The sequence below is a fragment of the Microcebus murinus genome, chromosome 3, assembly GCF_040939455.1.
Source record: "Microcebus murinus isolate Inina chromosome 3, M.murinus_Inina_mat1.0, whole genome shotgun sequence".
Taxonomy (NCBI): Eukaryota; Metazoa; Chordata; class Mammalia; order Primates; family Cheirogaleidae; genus Microcebus; species Microcebus murinus.
Window position 1 is genome coordinate 66,926,313 of NC_134106.1, and position 24,335 is coordinate 66,950,647.

Below are 24,335 nucleotides of genomic sequence, written 5' to 3' on the forward strand. Positions count from 1 at the left end.
AGACACATAGCCAATTCTGCCTAAAGACTGGCATCCAAAAAGCTTCAGTTACAAGGAAACTTCAACAAGGAAAGCAAGCTTTCTTTATTCAGGATAAATGGGATTGATTAGTAGTAGCTACTTGGAGTGCTGTGTTGCGAAGGATTATGAAGTAGTATTTGAGCTCAGCATAAAAGAATGCAATGATCGATTAATTATGTCTGCTCTGGACATGGAAGTGAAGAGTTATGGCATACTTGCCGTTCCTATCCTAGTGCATAGTTTCTGATCTTATTCTTTTTAGATAACTCTTCACCTTTCAGTTATTTCTTAGACATGCATCTCTATTTTTTTTCAACTTCCACCTATGCTTGAGTCCCTGAATTAGTCTTCTGCCAAATCTATGCTTTACTGGCCATGTTTTTAGTTTGGGGTCAACAACTGAATTCCTTTTCTGTGTCTGGGGAATTCCTCATTCTATGAATCTTGGTATAAGAAGCTAAAGGGCCAGAACACTTGTTTTTATGCACTTCCCTCTGGTACCCTTGCAACTATTTTAGGTGTGGACACATGACCCAGAGTTTTGGTCTTTACTTCATCCAGATAACAATCAAGTGACTCTGCCTAAGACTTTGAATCAAAAGTTATGGACACAAAGGCACAGGATGTCTTAACATTTCTGAGTTTGGTCCATTTTATAAACTAACAGGACAATTTTTCTCTTTAAATCAGCTAGAATTAGTTTCTAATTCTTGAGACTAAGAACTTGACTGATGTAACAGGTCTTCTAGGGACACGTTCTTCAAACTTTATTGTGTGAAGGAATCACCTAGGCATCTTAGTAAAATGCAGATTCTGATTAAAATGCAGGTCTGAGTGGGGCCTGCGGTTTTTACATTTCTAATAAATTCCCAGGAAATGGCTCTCATGATGCTAGCTTGTGGCCATATATGTACACACACACACACACACACACACACACACACACACACACATATATACACACAATGATTAATTATGAAATTCTACTCTATTAGCACTTTTAAAATACACAATGTATTATTGTAGTTTTCAATATATACATGTATTCAAGAAATTTTTCATCAATTACAGTTTTCACTATATATTTTTGTTTTTATTTTTTTTGAGAGACCCGTGGGAACCATGTATTGAATTTTCTTTGCCTATATTCAATATTTACCACTTTCACAGTGTTTTTAGCTCTTCTTTAAAAAAATTTTTTGGGATTTAAAATTTTTCCTTGTTTTCTCCTTTTATTTCTCTTAAGGCATTTGCTGTTATGTTTATTCATTCTTGTTTAGTGTTGTTTATGAAATGATTTTCCTTTCCTTTCATTTGTAATTCTTTCTTAGTTTCATGACCTAACTCTTTAGTTTTTTTCTCATTCTAATTTGTGTTGTTCTTTCATATCTTATATCATTTTCTTAATGTCTTTTGTTTTATTTGCAATAATAGCTTACAGTTTTAATCTATTTTATAAGTATATCTTTCCAGAATGCTTTTGGTGTGTGTAGGAATGATATATTCCTTGTTCTCATTTTTCTTGTAATAACTTTGTATGAGATTTGACCTCAGTGTTTAAGTTGCTCATTTTTGTGAATATGATCTTCCTGAAGGTTTAGAAAGAGGCTTGATGCAGATAGTTTTTAAGCTTCTCAGAGCTCTCCTGTTATTTTTGTGTAGTGTTAAGAAGTATGGTGGCTTGGTTGGTGAGAAACCCTGGCTATCCTCATCACCCCACTTTATCTTGACCTTCTCTTTCTTTTGTCTCTGTTGTCCTTGTCAATTCGATTTTGCTTACACTTTCAATAGTTTCTCCTCTGTCTGGGGCCCTGTCTTGGAAGAGCCATGGCAGGTCAGTTTCAAGTGTTCACTGCACTATCTCCTATAGAACTTCTTGCCCCAGGCTCTGCCTCTTGTTACCTTATGATTGCAGACATAAAAAGGTAAATAACTTTTTGAAGTTCCAGCTTCTTCACTTGAAGAAATGGTTTTAGAATAGTTCCTTTCTCATAGTGTTGTTGTAGGAATAAAATGATTTGATGTGTCAAGTATTAGCTGAGTATCTGACACATTGTATATACCCCCAAAATATGAGCTCACCAATAACCCACATTATTCCCAGGCAGTAATTTAATACATTTTGTCAAATGAGTAATGTTCACTTTTCATAGACTTTATTATATTTTACGTGATGAAATGTCAAACCCAATTCAGCATTAAACCAAACTAAGTTATACATACATATGAACATACATTACGGTAATTAGTGCAAAAAGGAATGGAGATATTTGTCCACAGTTCTTCTTCTGACCTATAACAAATATCAAGAATGATTGGATTAATAAAATATGGTAAATGTATATAATGGAATACTACTCAATTACAAAAAACAATGGTGACCTCTTATATTATCATGGATAGAGCTTGAACCCATTCTCCAAAGTGAGGTATCACAAGAATGGAAGAACAAGCACCACATGTACTCACCAGCAAATTGGCACTAACTGATAGACACTAAGGTGCTCACATGGTAGTAATATCCATTGGCGTTTGGGGGCAGGGTGGGTAAACTCACAACTAATGGACACAGGCAAAAGAAATTTGCCTGAATACTCCTGGATAAATATATTTATTTGGAAAACATACAGGTTGTTTACTATCTTCTCTTATGTTTATTTTTATTTATATTCCATATACATTCAGACAATAATGAACAAAGCAGCACCAAGGTTATCGTTCAGGGACAGTTTCATTTTATTTTCAGGCAGCCCTGCTTCCTATTTTAACAATGTGGAAATGATGTGTACTTATGCATTGTTAGAAGATTTGGGTTTGTTTATTCCTATTTACCTTGAGGAATAACTAAGTATTTCTTTCTGGAACAAAACAGCTATGTCATGCATTGCACCTGGAGAGAGGCATTTTTGAGCTTGTTAGATGTTTCACGTTTCTGCTTCTATCAAGTATAAACAATGGATCTAGAAAAGGAGGAGACTGTACAGTGGCAAAGTTTTAGAGATGCCTTCATGGCTCAGATCTTCATTCAAAATTCTCCCCATTTCTGCTTGATGCCTAGATCTCTCCCTTTCTCAAGATCCTGACTTCTTAAACTGTGTCATGATTCAAAACCTCTACATTAATGATGAGTGCACACCTTTGACAGGAGATGGCCTAGAGTGTACTGAGTTACAGGCCATACATGTAACTTTCTAGATGGCATATGATACATTTAATTCATAGGCATCCATTAACCATTGGTCTTTGTCTTACTTTGATATGATAAACTCTGGGAAAATTAACAAGAGTTAAACATTATTTGCATGGGTAACGAGAGCTGGAAAATAGTTTAGAAAAAATGGACAATTCTTCTATCCCTTAATTGTTTTTTTTGTTGTTGTTGTTTTTGTTTTACCTGTAGCTTCGGAAAGCAGTGATGGATCATATATCTGATTCTTTCTTGGAAACCAACGTCCCTTTGCTAGTTCTTATTGAGGCTGCAAAGAGTGGGAATGAAAAGGAAGTGAAAGAATATGCCCAGGTTTTCCGTGAACATGCCAACAAACTGGTGGAGGTAAGTCAGGAGAGACCTGAAGATTGGAATTTATCGATGGGTATAGTCTCTACTCTATGGTTTTCTTGGAGAAATACAGTCCTGGAATCTTCCTTTCTTTTACCTCCTTAATATTCCACCCCTTTCAAAGGAAACAGGTTATCAGTAATCTCTTTTCTCTCTGTCCCACAACTCTAAGCATGCTCTGAAACATATCTGCCAATTTTCCTGAGCAATAGGTAGAGGCTGAAACTGAGGAAGCAGAAGGGACACTCCAAAGCATTGATTTTGGGGAGTAAATTAAAACTGCCAAATGGAAACCTAGAACACTGTTCCCTTTTCTTCCTCCTTAAACCCCTGTCCACTCCACCCACGGAAGCCTAGATTAGCTGGCCACACTGGAAACTTGTGAAAAAAAAAATCCCACTTTCCTCAAAAAGATATTTGGACACCTGGTGAAAGATTTTGGGGGCAGTACAAGGGTAAGTTCAGGGTCATAAGTATAATTTATATGTTAGAGGAATCTGTGGGAGTTGCTTTATAAATGCAAAATTGTACTATGTCATATTGAAACAAAATATTGTACAAGGGACATGATAACTAGGCTGCCTAAATTTAGGAGCTGAAAACCAACAGCTTGGCAAAGGTGGGATTAGCGAGGTGGGACTAAATAGAAAATAGAGATGTTACGCAAGAAATGTGTGTGCTGGAGAAAAAGAGCCCAGGTGGGGTGAGGATCCTAGAAAATCTAGGGAACAGTTATTGGGGTCCAGTTTAAACTTTTGCAGGCTCTGAGCACTTAACACTACCACCACTACCATTGTGGTACATCCCACTTTGATTCATAATAAAATAAAATCACTCAAAATGACAGACAACATAAATGCAAGCTTGAAGGAAAATAGGTTCTTTTGTTTTGTTTTCTTTGGATAGCAAAGTTAACTTTTTTATAAGTTCATAGACTGTAAAATCCTCTGCATTTTTCCTGGAGTGGGTGATGGGAGTGGTGCTTAATTTAGTTGTACCCTAATCACCTGCTTAGTTTGTTTTTGGGTTAATCCCACACTGCTGCTGCCTCTGGGTCTAAAAACACCCAGCCAGCAGGAAGTCCTACCTCAAGACCCTGTTTTTCTAGGACACAGGCTGAGCCATCACCCATGACGGCCATCAGCAAGTTTTATGCACGGTAGCCTAGGCCACAATAATGGAACCTCTGAACTTCCCATCACAACCCAAGCATCTGCAGACAACACCAGCTTACAGCTAAAAATGGGGTAATACTCCCAGTATCAAGACAGTCCTTCTCACTGTGTCCCCATGTGCAAGACAAGTACCCCGTTACCCCTCGACTTTCACTCACATGCTCTGAGAATTCATCTGGCTATTAAGGAATCTAGAATCTTGCCAAGGTTGGAATCTCTGGCTGCTTCCATGTTTGGAGAAGGAGAAGGTGGAGAAGGAGGGGGAAATTGGAGGCAGGAGGAAGGGGAAGAAGAGGAAGAGGAAAAGAAATAATGCTAAATGTGAGTTATAAGTTTAAATATCCACAGGTAATAAAATAATGTTAGTATGCAAATATACTGCCCTATCTGTGTAATTACAGTATTTACAAGATAATTACAGAATTTATGGAAAATATTAGTTAATAGCATGTTGGAGGAACTATGGATGAAGAAAAGGACATGGATTTAAAGTTGTGTGATAAAAATATCCTACTTTAAGTCCTGTCAAGATCTTTAGGTAACACCGTGTGTAGCCCCCTTTGCAGATCATATTTGAAACTCAAACTTGACACCCCATGTAAATGTGTGAGACCATGGCTGAAGTGCCGTCTTTTCCACTCATTCCTCCCTCTTCTGTGATAGACTGAACACACACACCATTTCCCCTCATCCCGTCCTTAGGTTCCACCGTAGGTGAATCTGGCCACTAGAGTGATTCTTGATCCTCAACTTGTGGCAGAAGCGGAAAGCTCTGGTCAGTCACAGCCCCACATTTCAGAAAATTGTGGCTTTGCTTTCCTTGGGTATTCCCTTCATTACCCATGGGTGGTCACCGCAGCCAGCAGCATTTAAAATCCTAATGCCCAGGAGATGCAGGGGCTATTGTGTGGACTGGCCTCTGTTTGACTGGAGAACTGGAATCTAAAGAATTACCGTGGTTTATGTCCCTCAGACAAGTTCTACATCACCGATGCATATATGCAAAAAAACTTAAAGCACTGGGCTGAACATTACCCTTTTTCTAGTTTTGAAAAGTGTTTGCATGAACATGGGCACCTTTCTAAGCCTTAGTTTTTGTGTCTGTAATATAAAAAATTTAGTTGGTATATTGATTTTATATCCATTGACCTTGATAAATTCACATACTAATTCTAAAAATTGGACTGTTTCCTTTTGGATTTTCTATGTACACAGTCATGTGCCTACAAATTATGAAAGTTGTATTTCTTCTTTCCGAATCCTTATGGTTTGTTTTTTCCTTGTGTTATTGTGCTGGCTAGGATCTTCAGCACAATATTGTGGTAATATATATTTTTGTTAATTCGAGACTTCAGTGGGAAAATTTCAGTACTTTACCACTATCTGTTCTAGATTTCTTGCAGATACTTTTATTGGAGCAAGTTACTTCTATTACTTATTTGCTAAAAGAGTTTTTTAAAAATAATTATGAATAAGTATAGAATTGTCTCCAATGCTATTTCTGTAGATGTTAACAAAATTATATTTCTTGCCTCTTTTATTCTCCTTCAGAGGTGCTGGCATCAAAGTTATATGTTCTCTCAAAAAAATAAGTTGGGGATTACTGCTTTCTATTTTTTTTTTTTTTTTTTGGAATTGGAAGTGTAAGATTAGCATTATTTATTTTTTAAATATTTGGATGAATTACTGATAAAGCAATGTGAGCCTGGGGATGAATTTGAGGAAAGGTTTAAAACCATAAGACTATTTAAATGTTCTATTTCTTTCTGGGTTAGCTTTGTTTAGTTGTCTTATAGGAATTTGTCATTTCATTTGCTTTTCTAATGTATTTGCATAAACTCTTGTATAATACACTTATGATTTTTGTTTAATATGTGGGACTCTACATTGCTGTCCTCTTCTCTGCATTCATCATACTACTATTAATAATTAGCACGTTTTCCCTTTTTTCTCCATTAGTTTTGCCAGTGGTTTATCAATTTAATAATATTCTCTAAAAAAATAGAAGCTTCCAGCTTTGTAGATTTTGTTTGTATTCTATTTTACTTATTTTGCTCTTCTCTTTATAGTTCTTCTTTTTGCTTTCTTTCTGTATAACTTACTGTTTTTTTTCTAACTCATTGAAATGGATAATCATGTCATTAATTTCTAGCCTGTCTTATTTTAGTACTATCCGCATTTAAGGATATAAATTTCTCTAAGCCTTGCTTAAGTCTGGTTATTTTCTACTGTCCTAATTTTTACCTCAGTCATCCATCTGTGTCCAGTATACTTGAAACTTACCTACTGAGTTCTATTTTTTTTTCCAAAAAATCTCTAGTTGATTCTTCTTTTTAAAATTGATTCTAGTTCTCTAGTAAAATTCATTATCAGGTCATCTCCTTTAAAATATATTAATTACAGGTTACTTAAAAAGTCTCAGCTAAAGGACTTCAGTATTTGGGTTAACTTTGTTTCTGTTTTATGATAGCCCCACAGATGGTAACTACTCCCCCCCACACACACCCAAAATTGGTTTGGATGCTAATATTGATGAGGCCACCCATCCACCAAGTGGGTATAAACAGGTTTATTACTCACATATTGGGACTTCCAGGGGCAGGAGAAGGGGCACTCAAGCTTGTCCACAATGATTTGTGCAAAGAGAAGAATGAGTGGCTTTAGTTTTTTATCATATGAGGACATGTGTCTGGGGTGAGAATTTCTACATGGGCGCCAGGATTTGAATAATTTGAACTTCCCCAAAAAAGGTGGATTTTTTTATCAGCTTGCCTGTTTGTGGGGCAAGAGGGAACTGGGGAAAGAGTAGGGCTTAAAAAACTGTCAGGGAACATTCAAAATAAAGCAAGACTGTTAATTATAATCCATCCCCAATGTTTACCTGATAACTGGAATGTGGCATGTTTTATTTGATTGAATTTGGTCTTGTTCAAATAACTTTAAAGAGACTCTATGATGCTCTCAAAATGGAGACAGACTTTGTTACAAGTCTGTTTTTATTATTTGATTTTTCCTCATGGTTATGTTTTTTGATGTGCCAGGTAATCTGGGATTGAATGAGAAACATTTGTGTGGAGAAATGAGGAGTCTGGATAATGTTTTCTTCTTCTAGAGAGGATTCACCTTACTTACTGTTGGGCAGCAAAGAGGCCAACCACCCCAGGACAGTCAAAGCTTCAAGTGACTTGAGGCTAGTTTGTAGTCTTTCTAAAGTCTAGTCTGCTTCTTTTACCACAGTCCTGCAGACTAATTTTCCTGAGAATCAGCTGTGTCGCTTAGTATCTACCTCATTCATAGTTTCCCGACACCATGCAACTGCTAAAAGCTTTGCTTTGCTTTTTGGATGGTCTCAATAATTTGCATCTTTTTTGAAAAAAAATTTAAAAAAATTTTTTTTTCAATTTTTTGTTTATTTCAGCATATTATGGGAGTACAAATGTTTAGGTTACATATATTGCTTTTCCCCCCACCCAAATCAGAGCTTCAAGTGTGTCCATCCCCCAGATGGTGCACATCACACCCATTACATGTATATATACCCATCCCCACCTCCCTTCTCTCATCTGCCTGACACCCAGTGAAAGTTATTACTATATGTACACTTAAGTGTTGATCAGTTAATTCCGATTTGATGGTGAGTACATGTGGTGCTTGTTTTTCCATTTTTGTGAAACTTCACTTAGTAGAATGGCTTCCAGCTCTATCCAGCTTAATACAAGAAGTGCTAGATCACCATTGTTTTTTGTGGCTGAGTCGAACTCCGTAGTATACATATACCACATTTTATTAATTCACTTATGTATTGATGGGCACTTGGGTTGTTTCTACATCTTTGCAATTGCGAAATGTGCTGCTATAAATATTCTAGTACACATATCTTTTTTATAGAATGTCTTTTGTTCTTTGGGGGTAGATCCTCAGTAATGGGATTGCTGGGACAAATGGTAGTTCTACTAGTAGCTCTTTGAGGTATCTCCATATTACTTTCCACAGAGGTTGTACTAGTTTGCAGTACCACCAGCAGTGTATGAGTGTTCCTATCTCTCTGCATCCATGCCAATATTTATTGTTTTTGGACTTCTTGATAAAAGGCTATTCTCACTGGAGATAAATGATATCTCATGGTAGTTTTGATTCCCATTTCCCTGATGATTAGAGATGTTTAGCATTTTTTCATATGTTTGTTGGCCATTAGTCTATCTTCTTTAGAAAATTTTCTGATCAGGTCCTTTGCCCACTTTTTGATAGGGTTGTTTGATTTTTTTCTTGCTGATTTTCCTGAGTTCTATATAGATTATTGTTATCAGCCTTTTATTGGATATGTAGCATGAAAATACTTTCTCCCATTCTGTGAGTTGTCTGTTTGCTCTCTTGATAGTTTCTTTGGCTGTGCAGAAACCTTTTAATTAGATCAGGTCCCATTTATTTATTGTTGTTGTTGTTGTGATTGCCTATGGGGTCTTCCTCATAAATTCTTTGCCTAGGCCAATGTCTATAAGAGTTTTTCCAATGTTTTCTTCTATAATTCTTATAGTTTCATGCCTTAGGTTTAAGTCTGTTATCGACTGTGAGTTGATTTTTGTGAGAGGTGAGAGGTGCAGATCCTATTTCAATCTTCCCCATGTAACTATCCAATTTGCCCAGCACCAGTGTATGTTTTTGTCTTCTTTGTCCAAGATCAGATGGCTATATGAGGATGGTTTTATATCTGGGTTCTCAGTTCTGTTCCATTGATCTATGTCTCTGTTCTTGTGCAAATAAAATGCTGTTTTAGTTACTATAGCCTTGTAGTATAGCTTGAAGTCTGGTAAATGGATGCTTCCCAATTTGTTCTTTTTTGCTTAAGATTACTTTTGCTATAAGGGATCTTCTCTATTTCCATATGAAGTGTAGAATTACTTTTTTTAGATCTGTGAAAAATGATGTTGGTGTTTTAATAAGGATTGCATTGAATCTGTAAATCACTTTGAGTAGTATAGACATTTTAACAATGTTGAATCTGCTGACCCATGAGCATGGTATAATTTTCCACCTGTTATGTCCTCTGCTATTTCCTTCCTCAGTGTTTTGTAGTTCTTCCCGTAGAGGTCTTTTACCTCCTTAGTTAAATATATTCCTAGTTATTTGATTTTCTTTGTTGCTATTATGAAGGATATTGATTCTCTGATTTGGTTTTTAGTTTGACTGTTTTTTGTGTTAGAAAATCAATGTACAGAAATCAGCAGCATTCCAATAATCTGCTTCTTGACTGTTGCTATGTGTAACTTAATTGTCTGTCCAAGGCCTTGGGAAAAAACTTGAGATAAAGTACTAAGCTCACTTCTTGGAACATCCCTTCTCTATAAGATCTTAATTCCAAGTCTTTGCTGCATTGGCTGTCCTAAACTCCATTTTTTTCCCGTCCCCAGTCCCAAGAGATTGCCAAAAATTCTAAGGAATTCTCTTCCTCTCAGCAGCTACATTCTTTCTGACTTCTTGGTTTCTCATTCAACACTACAAATTAGCAAATCTGGGGAGAGTGGCTGGAGTGACTTGTGGAAAGTTAGGCTTCTCTCAGTGAGCATCTCTTTTTGATCTAGTTTGAGTTTTTACTTTTTTGGAAGCTCTCCCAGGCTTTCAAGTGAATTATTTTTATTGTGTATTTCTAGTGGCTCTCAGCAGGAGAGTGGGTGTCTTATAGGTCACTCCATCATGGCTAGAAGTGGAAGTCCCTGAGAGAGCTGATTTAGATAAGTTTATGGTGCTTTTTATTGATGTTATTGCTAGTATTTTTAGTCAGAGGTCTCTTCATTCAAAAGAAATTTTAGGCTTCCATATCTCAAATAAGTATGGAAGTCAATAAAAACAGTTCTGAATGAATTGAAATAATGAGCTAGGAGCCCTTGCTTACTTCCTGCAATTCTCAAACTTAGGGCATCTTCTCCTTGCTGAACACATCCTCACAACCCTTCCCAGCACTCATTTGATCTCTGTTTGAGAATCCCTGATAGATCTCTTAAATCCTATAAGGATAATTCAGAAAATTTTGAATTAAGAATGCATTAATACATGAAATAACCAATTTATGAATCGATGACAGTTTCAGTCCTTCAATAGTTCTTGACTATTGAGTTTAATTATATAGCATATTCAGTTTTCCATCTATTTTTATGTTTTTTTCTTATATTTGTGTGCTGTTTTTTTCTCAGTTTGGTATTTGATGTTTACAGAAATTTATGCTATGAAGTGAATGGGCCCTGTTCCATACAGCCTATTACACAATTTTGTGGTCCTTAAAAAATCCTCAACAAGGATAGTTTTAGTGAAAATAAAATATTAATAGGAAAAAATTATCTGGCTTTTCATAATTGTATTAACAAGTGAAATTTTGAGAAGTTTTTTTTTGGGGGGGGTTGTTTTCTCTACAGTATTTGTAACATTTAACAAAAATGAGGTAAACTTGCACCAGGGTATGTTTATTAGGAGAATTTAATAGGTCAGTATGATCTTTGTGATCTATGATGTCAGCCACTATAAGGAGTATCACCTGTAGAACTGAATAAGACAAATATTAGTACTAATAATTTTCCCTCATCTTCAGAATCCAGCTAACTCAGCCCTTCTGGGGGTTAGCTAATGACTTCCCAGTGTAGCTCATTTCCAAGTCTTTTGGAGAAATGGAATGCAAGTTACGGCAACTCAGTAGAAAAGTAATGTGGTCAGGGTAGGGGTGGAGTGGATGTAAATTGGGGGCAAAATATGCATTGCAGCAATGAAAATAAAAGCTCATTTTTAAAATAAGATGCAAGATCAGTACAGCTGTTTTGAGGCTCCAAACTTGTTTTATTTCTTGCATTGCTTAGCTACTCAGTCAACCTGCCTTTTCTTCCCACTGCCTACTCACTATCATATACACCCTGGTTCAAGCCACACACTATTATGTAGGAACCTGAGTGACCCCTGAAAGGCCTCTTTCATCTGCCTGACCCTCTTCAGTCCCTTCCACCTACAACAACATAAAATATTTCTAAAAATGCAAAATGGATCATGCCATTTCCCTGCCCCAGACCATTCAGAGACTTCCTCTTTTCTTCAGGTAAGGAAGCCTTCAGGGCTTGTAAGATTTGACCTTCTCTTCTGTCTCAAGGCTCCCCTTCCTCCCCACTCCCTTTTCTTCCAAGGCATTGGCCACAGAAGGAATCATTGATCTTTCCCTTGTTCAATGTGCCGTGCTCCCTCCCACCTTAGACCTAGGCTTGTGTTATCTCTTTTTTTAACACACCCCCATCTTTATCCCTCTCTCTCAGTTCTAGTCATTGTTCAGCTTTCAGCCTGAACATCATGTCCCCGAGTGGGATTAGTTCCCTGTGTTTTTCACTCTCAAGGAATCCCATTTACTTTAGGATTGCACCTGTAGAGGTTCTCTCACTATATGCTGTTTCTCCTGCTAGCTTACCAATTTCTTTAGGTAAAAGACCATGTCTAATTGATTCCTAACTACACCCCAGCACCTAGCCGAGTGCTTAGCACGTAGCAGGTATTCAATAAATAATGGTGCCTAAAGAATGAATAAAATGGCAAATGCAGCCAGAAATGTTGCCAACTTTTATGCGCCTGAAGTAATATATTCTAATAATAACACAACTATAGGACCCTATGTGTCACCTTAGAGATCAGCAGTAAAAAGGCACTGTGCCTATTTAATTCTCTAATTTACTACCAAGGAGGATTTTTAAATCTGGGATGAATTAAGGTGGAGAAATCCCATCCCCAGTGAGTAGAAAGGACATGCTGTTTGCTAGTCAGACTCCGGGGGAGTTGAACTAACTCTCTCAGGATTTCCTGCGGTAATGCCCCTGACTCCGCTATCGTGTCTTCCCTGCCTGCTGCCTGGCAAGCAGGCGTCTGTTCTTACCCTCAGTTACAGTGGGTGTGTGAGAGAGCTGCTTCTATCTGACAAAGTAAAGTACAGAATTGAGGCCAGAGCAGTGATGAGTTAGACAAGGGCATCTCAATTCTCCGCTTCTTCCTCCTGACTTAGTTTTTCCTGATAGCAGTGCCCCATGAAGGATGAGAAGCTGAATCTACTAAAAATGCAAGTCTTGAAAGTAAGAGTCAAACCTAATATTCAGAATCACTGGTGTGATCACCCATCAGCAGAGCACCAGAGTACTGCTTTTCAGCTTGAGTAAATTGCTCTTCTCAGTTGATCCCTCCCCTGGCACAATGGTGCATTCAGTAATGTTTGTTGAGAGGTTACCATGTGCTGATGCTTTTCCAGTTGCTGGCAATATAACCATGAACAAAACAAAGGAACTTCCTGCTCTTACAGGCATGCATTCTCTTGGTAAAGACAGAAAGAGAGAGGTAAATGTCTAACTTGAAGGCAGAACTGTGTGTTGTAGAGCAAAATTAAACCAAATAGGGAGATAAGGAGTGGTGGAGGAGGGCATGTGAGGTCAGAAAAGACTTCTCTCCTAAAATGACTATTAAGCAAAGACCTGAAGGAAGTAGAACATTCTAGATTATAAGAAAAGCAAGGACAAAGACCCCCAGGCAGCAGTGTGCTTGGCATGTTTGCAAGAGAACAAAGGGACCAGTGTGACTGGAGCTGAGAGTGAGAGGAACAATTACAGAGATGAAATTGAGGGCTCGGTTGAAAGATTTTGTATTTTACTCAGATCTTTGAATTCATTGGAGGATTTTGAACAAAGGTGTGACATAATCTGACTTCCATTTTTAAAGGATCACAGTGCTGCTGTGTGGAAAATACATTGTGGAGTGACAAAAGGAGAGGCAAGGAGAATATATGAAATGATATTCCAATAGATCAGCGAGGAATTAGTGCTATGACTAGAATAGAGGCGTGGGTGGTGGGAAGAAGTGGCTGGACTTTGGTTGTATTTCCAAGGTTGAGTGGACATATTTGATGTTGGAATGTGAGACAGAAAAGGGTTTGAGATGACTCCAAGTTTGGACATGCTGCAGTAATGAAATCAGCTGAAACTTTTAAAAAATCACAACTACACACTCAGACCAATTCTCAATTGGCTCTGGCTGCAGCTGTTTGACAGGTGTGTTCCTGAAAACTCTACACATATGTCTTGGGTTTAAATAAATGTAATAGAACTTTGTAAATTCCAAGTCCTTGATTCAAACCATGAACCAAAAAGAAAATCAAGAAAAGCTGCATCAAAAACTACATTGATGGAAATGGATCTCCATGCATTTTTTAAAATACAAACTCAACATTCTCCCCCGCCTTCTTCTCAATGCTACCTTTCCAAGCCCAGTTAATAAATTTGAACTAGAACTGAGTTATTGGAGTTTCTCAACTAATCGAGCCACAACAAGCCTATAAATAATATTCCATGAAGAACTATTTTGTTCAGCTCAAGCAGGTGTTAAAAGTACAGTAAATTTTGTCATTGAAGAAGTATATATTCTAATACTACCCTTCTTCTCGAAGTCTCTAACTCCTAAACTCTACCATACTTTATAATTTTTCCTGTAACATACAAGAAAGCATTACAGAAAAGTTCAAAGGTCCACCTTAGGTTCTTAATTATGTAAATGTAAAACTAGGGTTCGTTATAAACTCTTTATTACCTTATTTACTGCTTTTGACGACCTTATGACGTAGCTACTTTTTTGGATTCATTTTACATAATATAAAACTGAGGTTCCAGGAAGTTAAATAACTGGCCCAATGTCACATAGCTAGAAAGAGGCAGAATTCATGCATTAGCCTAAGTATCCAAGGCTCCAGAGACTACAGTGTTAACCACTGTGCCACACTGACCCAAGATATCTGTATAGTCTAAAGTCCAATCCTTCATGTAATTATTTGGTACAGTTCCTGGCCCCAGAGTAATTGCTCAAAAATGTTTACTGCTGCTGTTGCTGCTACTTTACAGGTATTAAGTTTCATATCTTTGAAATCACATTTCAGAGAACACCTGTACTTTACTGCACACATCCCTGGAAGTAATGTACATTACTGCGAAAAGAATTCTTGTACACCCTAATGGAGTAAGGAGTAGATCATACAAGCTTTGAGGTGCTGGTATTGGGTAGTAAGTAGGCTGAGCTCACTTGCTTTGTGAGTCTTCACCTGAACAGCTTGCATGGTTCATATCTGTGCAAATTACTTAATGCTATGGACATTCTCAAGGTTGCTTGCAAATAGTGGAATCCAAGGACATAAGATATTTTTATGTCACAGATCTATTGCAGAGCTTAAATTAACTATGCATATAATGTAGATACTTCCAAATTACATTTCAATCTTTACAATTTAGTTGAAATGCAAAGTGTAGGGCCACAATTATGAAATCAATTATTTTAAGATGTAAAAAGAACCAACTATTAGTTTACATGAAAACTTGGTTCACTAGCATTTAGATAAAACCTAACCTCAGCATGGTCTATCCCCCCAAATTATATCCCAGTAGGTGAATTAAGTACCTTTAGGAGCAGGATCCAGAAACAGCCGGACAATTAACTATGTTGTCCATACCTAAGGAGAAAGGGAAAGAAAATCAACACTTAGCTCATTCTCTGTGCTAGATATTAAAGTAATATTCACACATTATCTCTTTTAATCCTCTTACGGAAGTGCTTTAATCATCAATATCATAGTTTTGCAGATGAGAAACCTGAGGCTCAAGAAAACTGAAAGTAGCCTGACCAAAGTCACAGCTGATGGATGAGTGACAGAGCCAGAATTCAGATGCCCCAGGGTCCATCCGCGTTCTCTCTGCTCACCCAGATGCTCACTGTCTCTCGCTTTCTCTCTCTCTATATATATATTCATATTTATGAAAGCTTACCATCACCACTATAAAGTCATAAGCCAGCACAGCATTAATATTCTTTTAGTCCACTCCTCAAAGTTGAGAAAATATAGTGTGATGTATTAGAAAGAGTCCCAGAAAACTGAGGTTTGGGCTTTAATAGATCAGATCAGACATTAGAAGATTATCGTCAGTGTTGCTGCTGCAGATTGGTAAAAAAAAAAAAAAAAAAAAAAAAAAAAAAATCCATTTGGTCTTTTGTTGTACTAACTAGTTGGTTTTGTTGTTTTATTCTCTATGTAAGGAGTGACTCTTCTCTGTATGTATGTCTGTTTTCTCTCATATTTTTTTCTGCAGCTGCTGAAAAGTATGTATACATTAGCCAGCTACCTCAGAAAACTGCTGTGTAGTAAAACCTTATACTGTTAAGGTCAGACCCCTTCCATGCAAAAATGAAAAATCAGACCCCAGTAAAAATGATGTGCAAGAGCAAGAAGTTTTTTACTTGCCCAGGGGAAAACAAGAAAAAGAAAGAAAGAAAGAAAGAAAGAAAGAAGAAGGAAAAAAAAAAAAAAAAAACAAAAACACCTCTTCAATGGTCATGTGTCAATTTTTTATAGCTGTAAGGGCTTTTTACATCATAAAGCCCCCTAGCCAGCCTGAAGCCATAGTTTGAGAAGGATGGTGTATTGGGACAGTGCTTTTTTGAACTGAAAATGAGTTTTCAGATTTCCTTGACTCCATTGGTTTTAGAAGGAGGTGGAAAGATCAGCTTCATAAAGCCCCGAGGCCAGCCTGAGGCTCAGGGCACGGACTTTCAACTCTTACTTTAAAACACAACATTGAGTCCTGATGACTGGGATTTATTTGATGGTGTAATGATCTATTCCTGTGGCTGTGAACAAACAGATCACTTTAATCCTCTGACCCTCAGATTTTGCATCTGTCTTATCATCGTTTATGTGCTGCCCATCTCTGATAGTCTGTAATTCTAAAGACCTTTCCCAGGAAAAGGGAAGACTCAAATAATTGTTTAGTTCTAAGGTGCATTTGTGGTTGCACCTGAAATTCGGGGGTTACAGGGATGACATGTCCCTACAATGGCTTCCCAGGTGCTCTCATGCCTCAACTGAACCAGGGACTGAATTTTGGGGTACAGCTGGCAGCCGAGCTGTTTCAGACAATAAAGTGACCAACAATATGGAGCCATCACTCCTTACAGAACTCGCATGACTTAGGCCTATGGCTGAACTAATTTCTGGAAGACAGGTTTGAATAACTCTTCATCAACTTGGCTATTATGTATGTGGGAGCCAAAAAGAATAGAGGTCAATGCCTACAGTGAGGAAAATCTACAACTTAGCTAACTAATGTTCTATTCTTAACTGAGATCATTCGTTTACATGAATTAAGAGCTTCCAGTTCTTTTTCTTTTCCTGTGGGCTCATTAGTGCCTGTTGGTGGAAGCTGATAGTTGTTAGGGCTGGCCAGTGGTATGGCATTCGTCAGCACACCCTACTCCAATCTCCAGAAACATCCTCTGTCCTGCAAATCCACTCCAGCATGTGTGGGTGTGTGGGTATGTGCATTAGACACATACATAACATTCTTTGATCTAAAGAACAGATATTTTCTCAATCATATGTAAAATACAACATGCACATCTTCAGGGGAAAAAGTTGATGTTTTGATTGACTTTAATATAAAATCAGAGTAAATACTGTTTCTAATAAAAATGCACCTTCCAGAAATCCCCCTACTACCACTTCCTGCCAGATTGCTGCCCTTGATGGCTCCAACATAGTCATTCTGGAGCTGCAATGGAGTGTGAATTTCACACATCCAAGGTGCCTGGGAATTGAGTCAATATTTTCACATAATGCCAGTTACCACCAAAACATAGTTACTTACTTACACTGACAAGTTGTTATTTTTCATCTTAAAACAGTAAGACCCTCATGACTTATCTTTTCTAAATATTTTCTTGGAAGATTGAAAGAACAAACATACCTTTACAAATCCATAAATTATCCCAACCTAATGATTTCCTTACCAAGTTTATGCAGGGGGCGGTGGGGCTTCCAAAACACTTCAGCTCTACCATCTTCCCTCACCTTTGTTTTCTTATTATTTTATTATTTAAAATTTTCTTAAAAGGTGGTTTATAACTTAATTTTAAAATCCAAGATGCTTCAACGGTGAAGCCTGTAATGTGTGGGAAAAAATGGATTTCAGGCTGCCTGTAACAAGGAAAGGTGCTGCCGATTTTCTGCAAAATGTCATGACGCTTTCTACAGGGAGACTGAAGACTTGGATGATGTTAACGGCAGCGGGGCAGTAGAGTTTTTATGGATCAATAGTTTTGCAAACTAAAAATAGGCAGTGATTTGACCTATCCCAACACAACACTCAGCTAAAGAGGCTGTTTTGATCTCCACAATCAAGTATCTCAAAAAGTCAAGTCTTTTCAAGTAGATGCCTTCAAGTATCTCTGTTACATAGAGCATAAAAAAAAAAAAATTTGCAATTTATATCCAAATTGGTATACTTTTCATGTGCCTATTCTGTAAACATGATAGCAGGCAGGTGTTGGTCCCCATCCAAGGGCCACTAACATCTAACCTCATGCCCATCTGGGGAAGAATCTCACATGAGCCCCCAACCCAGTGCCTACTGTGGGGGGTAAATCATCCCCACCCAGGTCAAGTTTAGTGTTGAGAAAGCCAAAGCCAAGTGCTCAAATCATAGGGTAGCCAGAAATTAAGGGCAGGCTCTCTTCTTGCAGAGAACACTGGAAATACAGCTAGAAAACAGTGCAGTAGATGAGATTTAGGATTTCACTACAGGGTCAGAAGCTCAGACAAGCAAGAAAAGGAAACTGCAGAGTTCATACATTGAACTCTGGAAAGGGGGAAGAGGAAGGCCTGACTTGGGCAGGGAAAGCAGGGGGTCTGCTTGCCTCTGCTAACTGCTCTAAGTGTTGCGGCTCTAATTCACAAGTCAAACTCTGGCTAGCTATTTCTCTGCCCTTGAATTTCGCCTTGAGGACCATATTCCCCTCTCGCTGACTTCACAAACTCTGTCCGACCTCTCTTATTTCTCCCAATGGTCCTCCTGTCACCAGAAACCTTTCAAATGGGCATTCAGTATGTTTGTAGGTTTCAGAGCCTTGTATTTCTACAAATACTGGTTATATTATTGCCCATTATTTCTCCTAATTGTTTTGAGGGGGGAAAATCTAATAGCCGATGAATTCTCTTTGTTTGATTTTTGCCTGGAATCTTGAGGGTAACTGCTTTTCTCAAAATGAAAACAATTCAACCTTTGTCCCAGTTGCTTAACTAGAGTTTTGGAGGAAGGGACTTCTGCTCAAATACCATTAATAAATGGCTGCCTCAGAATTCTGAAGAATTTCTCACGGTCAAAAAGGACTAATGACATTTGTCCAAGGGATTTTCCTTCCTCTGAAGAATCCAAGTATGAATCCACAGGAAAGCATCGAAGCTAATATTTCTCCAGCCTGTCGTAGAGAACTTCAGTGTGAAATGACAATTTCCATTACAAGTTTCCCTAGGAGTTTAGTACGGTTTTTCATTTCCACATAGTTGCTTGTAATTTCCTACCCATTTCTTCCACAATAACTTTCAAAGGACTGAATGCTTTGTTTGGTTCAAAAAAATTCACATTTTTTCAGAAACTTAATGTACTAGTAACTGTTATAGGTGGTGTGGTTTTAGTTCCACCATGAGTACTTGTCATTCTGGAACAACGTGGTTGCCAATCATGGTTTCAAAGGAGCTGATCTTCTCTACATTGAATGAGATTTTTTCACGTGGGTATAGATTAAGAAGTTCAAAGTATTTAATGGGGAAAATAAGATTATTCTATATCAGGTTTTCTCAGCCTCCTCACTATTAACATTTTAGGCTGGATCATTCTTTGTTGTGAGGGGCTGTCCTGGGCATTATGGGATGTTTAGCATCATCCTTGGCATCTATCCACTAGATGCCAGTAGCACTTACCTTCAGCTGTGACAACCAAAAATGTTCCAGATATTGCCAGCGATCCCCTGGGAGACAAAATCATCTCTGGTTCAGAACTGCTTCTCTTCAATTTTTAAATAAAATAAATATGTATGTTATAAAATTTAAACTATGTACTCAGTGCCCCATGCCTGTATCAGTTCATTCACAACATACATTATTTGATCTGGGTGAAGTAAACAGATAAAACAAGTGCTAGGTGAAGTCTTGTTTCTTAACTAAAATTATCTCTGAAATTACTGTTATTCAAAACTCTCATCAGTTTCTCTCCCTCATGGTACTTTGGTGAAAACTCCTTGTTTTAACATTATTTCTCCATGATCTTTAATGGTGCCTATAATCTCACTATTAAAAAAAAAAGTATTATGAGACCACTTTCAGAAGAAGACACTTAACTGTTGCTCAAATAGTAATACCTAATTAGGATTCTCTCACTGATTTCTTTTTAACTAAGGCAGCTGGCTGAAAATAAGGCTCTGATGAGAGAGGACAGGAATAGGTAGGTAAATAACAACATGGTGGAGGAGATGTGCACAAAGAAGAGACTGGAAGATGACAAAGTCCATCCCATTCACATCAGCTGTAAAGTTCAGGACCAGTGATGAAAGGAGGCCACCGGGCAGACATAACATATGTTCCATAAATGCTTGTTAGTTGAGGGTTAAATTCAGGTTGGAATTCTCTGGATTGGCTTATACTCAGTCTACCTTTATTCTTACTTTATATTAATCCCTTAAGAAGAAAAAGGCAAAAAACTTTTCAAGCATGTGACATCTTTCCTCAGTGCCCTGACGCTTCGCACACTTACTGCCTCTGAGCCTTAACTCTTGCTTGTCACTGGGCCAGGAATTTCTTTTTTAATTCTCTGCTTGGTGATCTCCTGCTTCGGTTTTTGTAAAAATGGAAAGATAGTAAGGGGAGTGCAGGATCTTTCTTAGCAGTTAAGGGGAAATATGTGGTGTGGCTCTAGTAAATAAGCCACATCTCAGTTGTGAGCAATACACAGAGACGGCAAGCCCACTCTTATACTAGGGCCATGGTCATTGACCAGAGTGGCTTTGCTCCCAGTCTGTAGAGATGGGCCAGTGTTTTCAGATGCCTATGTTCAAGTGTATCAAGGGACAGGCAGTTCTACCCAAGGCATGAGGATACTGGTTACAGAAAGTACAAGGCCTCACTGCCCTAAGTGTGCCCCTGAATAGCACTGGCCTTCCGTGGGAGCTTGTTGGTAATGCAGAACCATATGACCCATCTCTGAGCTCAGTCTGCGTTTAGACAAGATTCCCAGGTGATTTCCATGACATTCAAGTGTGTGAAGCACTGGTGTAAGAGACATTTTCCAGAGTATACTTCCATGAGATGCTCTGGGGCAAAGGAAAAGGGAAGGATTATAGGATCAAATATATATGTGGTAATTTCCTCATACTATGAGGAGCCACTGCTGTGGTCTGAATATGTGTGTCCCTCTGTCTAAGTCTATTTGGGCTGCTATGACAAAATACCTTAGACTGGGTAACTTATAAACAGAAGAAATGTATTGCTCACAGTTCCAGAGGCTGAGAAGTCCAAGATCAAGTTGCCAGCAGATTTGGTGTCTGTTGAGGGCTCCCTCTGTGCTTCAAAGGTGGTGCGTTCTGTGTCCTCACGTGGTGGAAGGGCAAATAAACTCCCTCAGGCCTCTTTTGTAAGGGCACCAATCCCATTCTTGAGGGCTCCACCCTCATGACCTGGTCACCTCCCAAAGGCTCTATCTCTTAACACCACTACATTGAGGATTAGATTTCCAACACATGAATTTTGAAGAGACATTCAGACCATAGCACCTGTCAAAATTCATAGACTGAAGCCTAGTTTCCAGGGTAATGATGTTAAGAGGTGAGGGCTTCACCATCATAAGTGGGATTAGTGCCCTTATAAAAGAGGCTGCCTTGCCCCTTCCACCACATGAGGACACTTAGAAGGTGCCAACTATGAGGAACAGATACCGACTCTGCTGGCCCCTGGATCTTGGACTTCCCAGTCTCAGGAACTGTGAGCAATAAAATTTTTCTGGGGTGTATACATTCCCCAGGCTAAGGTATTTTGTTATAGTTGCCTGAACAGACCAAGACAGCCACTTTTTGGAGATTCATATGCACATGGACACTAAGAAACAAACTTTGAGAAATCCCAAATTATGACATCAGGCATTAGGGAAGGAGGGAGGCTTGAATTCTAGACATGTTATAATTAAAATTTGGTTATAGAAAATAAGGTGTTGACATGATGAAAGTTATATTTTGGGTGATTACTTTGGATCAACTCTATTATTTTTTTAATGTTGAAATATGGACAAATTTTCAAATGTCATTGCAGTCAGCTTGTTAAATGCTATTAACTTCCAAATCATCTTGTCAAAGGCAGTCAGGAAGTGCATAATTACTATTGAGTCAATGCTTATTTGCCAAGTCTAATTATTTATTTAGTCGGCAGTTCTTATTTGTTTTCTGGCATTTGTTCCAAAGCTGTTTGATAAAATGTGGACAGTTCTAAAGTATAGGTACAATATTCATTTGCTAGGGCTGCCATAACAAAATACAGCACACTCCGTGGCTTGCACAACATAACTTTATTTTTTAATAGTACTGGAAACTAGAAGTCCAGGGTGTCAGAAAGTTTGATTTCTCCTGAGGCCTCTCTCAGCTTGCAGATGGCCACCTTCTCACTGTGACCTCACGTGGTCTTTCTCTCTGTGCTGTGTATCCACATTTTCTCTCAGAAGGAGTCTCCTTGTGTATCCAAATTTTCTCTTAGAAGGACACCATTCAGATTGGATTAGGGCTCATGCTGATGGCCTGATTATAACCCTACTCAACTCTTCAAAGCTCCTATCTCCAAATACAGTTATATTCTGAGGTATAATTTAGCCCCTAACAAATACCAACTGGCCTTTTTTTTTTTTTTTCAACAAGAGAAGGAAAGCAGAAATATTTCATGTATCTGTTTTGAAGAGTTTACATTTTAATTTTTACCCATTGTTTATGCCAATGATTGCCTACCTTGGAGGTAAATTTTATGGTGGTCTAGGTCATCATTAATTCTTTTTTTTTCTGAGAAAGAAAAAGACAGACACTCATACACTTTAAAAAACATCCTCAACCTTTCCAAGTGGTTACAAACAGCAAACCTGACTGCATCAAGGAGTTCCTCAATTTTTTTTTTTTCTTTTTTGAGATAGAGTCTCACTCTATTGCCCAGGCTATAGTGCCGTGGCGTCAGCCCAGCTAACAGCAACCTCAAACTCCTGGGCTCAAGCAATCCTCCTGCCTCAGCCTCCCGAGTAGCTGGGATTCCAGGTGTGCACTATGGCACCCAGCTAATTTTTCTAGTTTTAGTAGAGAGGGGGGTCTTGCTCTTGCTCAGGCTGGTCTCAATCTCCCGAACTCAAGCGATCCTCCTGCCTCGGTCTCCCAGAGGGCTAGGATTATAGGAAGGAACCACGGTGCCGGGCCAACTCCTCAAACTCTGAAGTCTTGCTCTGGCTGTGGGAGTCTGTCGTGATCTGGCTAGTATATTCTTCGTTCCATCCATTCCTTTATGCCACTGAAGCAGACTTGTGTGAGGTTTTCCCTCTGCTAGAATTTATTCACCAAAGCCTATGTATTTCCCTGCCAGGATTCATCACTAACTCTTGTTCCACAAAGCCATTATGTGTTTTTTCTTTTTTTTTCTTATTTACACATTTCTTTTCTTTTCTTTTTCTTTTTCTTTTTTTCTTTTTTCTTTTTTTTTTTTTTTTCAGACAGAGCCTCACTCTGTTGCCCTGGCTAGAGTGCTGTGGCATCAGCCTAGCTCACAACAACCTCAAACTCCTGGGCTCAAGCAATCTTCCTGCCTCAGCGTCCCAAGTGGCTGGGACTACAGGCATGCGCCACCATGCCTGGCTAATTTTTTCTATACATTTTTGTTGACCAATTAATTTCTTTCTATTTTTAGTGGAGACAGGGTCTTCTTGCTCTTGCTCAGGCTGGTCTCAAACTCCTGAGCTCAGACTATCCACCCGCCTCGGCCTCCCAGAGTGCTAGGATTACAAGCATGAGCCACGACGCCTGGCCAGCTATTTACACATTTCTTACTGATCAATGTCAAGTTATTCTACTTGCAACCAGAAAGACTGCTTTTCAAAGGTAGCCTGAGCAGATGAAAAACCAAAAAACACAGTTTGCCAAAAGGGCTCAGAGAGCAGTGGAGGATGAGTATTTCACTGACCACTTCTTTGTAGGTTCCATCTGGGAAATACCATTTTCTAGCCTGAGCAACTGCCATTCTCTGATTCAGTCTGTTGCCACTGCTGCCGAGGAAATATGTATTTTTAAAATCCCTTTCTCTTTTTTATAATAAAATATTTACTGAAAATTATATGAGTAAATAAAGTGGGGGTGGGAAGTGAGGACAATAATGATATTGAATACATTATGTAATTATGAGCTAGACTATCCCCAGTGTAAATAATTCCTCGGCTACTTTCCTACCCTTTGCCAGCTGCATCAACTGCAGCCAGGGTATCTTATTACATACAGTGATTTACCCCGCCAACAAAGACAGTCAGAAAAATCCATCATCAATTTATTTTTCACTTCTACTGTGGCATTTTAATGTTAAGATATTTGCAAAACTGGTGGAGGTTATATGAATAAATGAGGCATTGTATGCAGTGGTACTTGACAATTACATCTAGTAATTGTATGGCATTTTTATATTTTTGTGTTTGTATAAATATAAA

The 24,335-nt window shown here is 38.3% G+C and overlaps 1 protein-coding gene across 1 annotated transcript in view; it reads left to right on the top strand.

The window, feature by feature from the left end:
- The window catches only part of CTNNA2 (catenin alpha 2), a 1,049,805-nt gene that overhangs the window by 808,986 nt on the left and 216,484 nt on the right, over window positions 1-24,335 (top strand). The window contains exon 9 of the mRNA XM_012742713.2: window positions 3,422-3,574. Coding sequence (XP_012598167.2) covers window positions 3,422-3,574 — 153 coding nt within the window. The remainder of the gene's footprint in view (window positions 1-3,421; window positions 3,575-24,335) is intronic.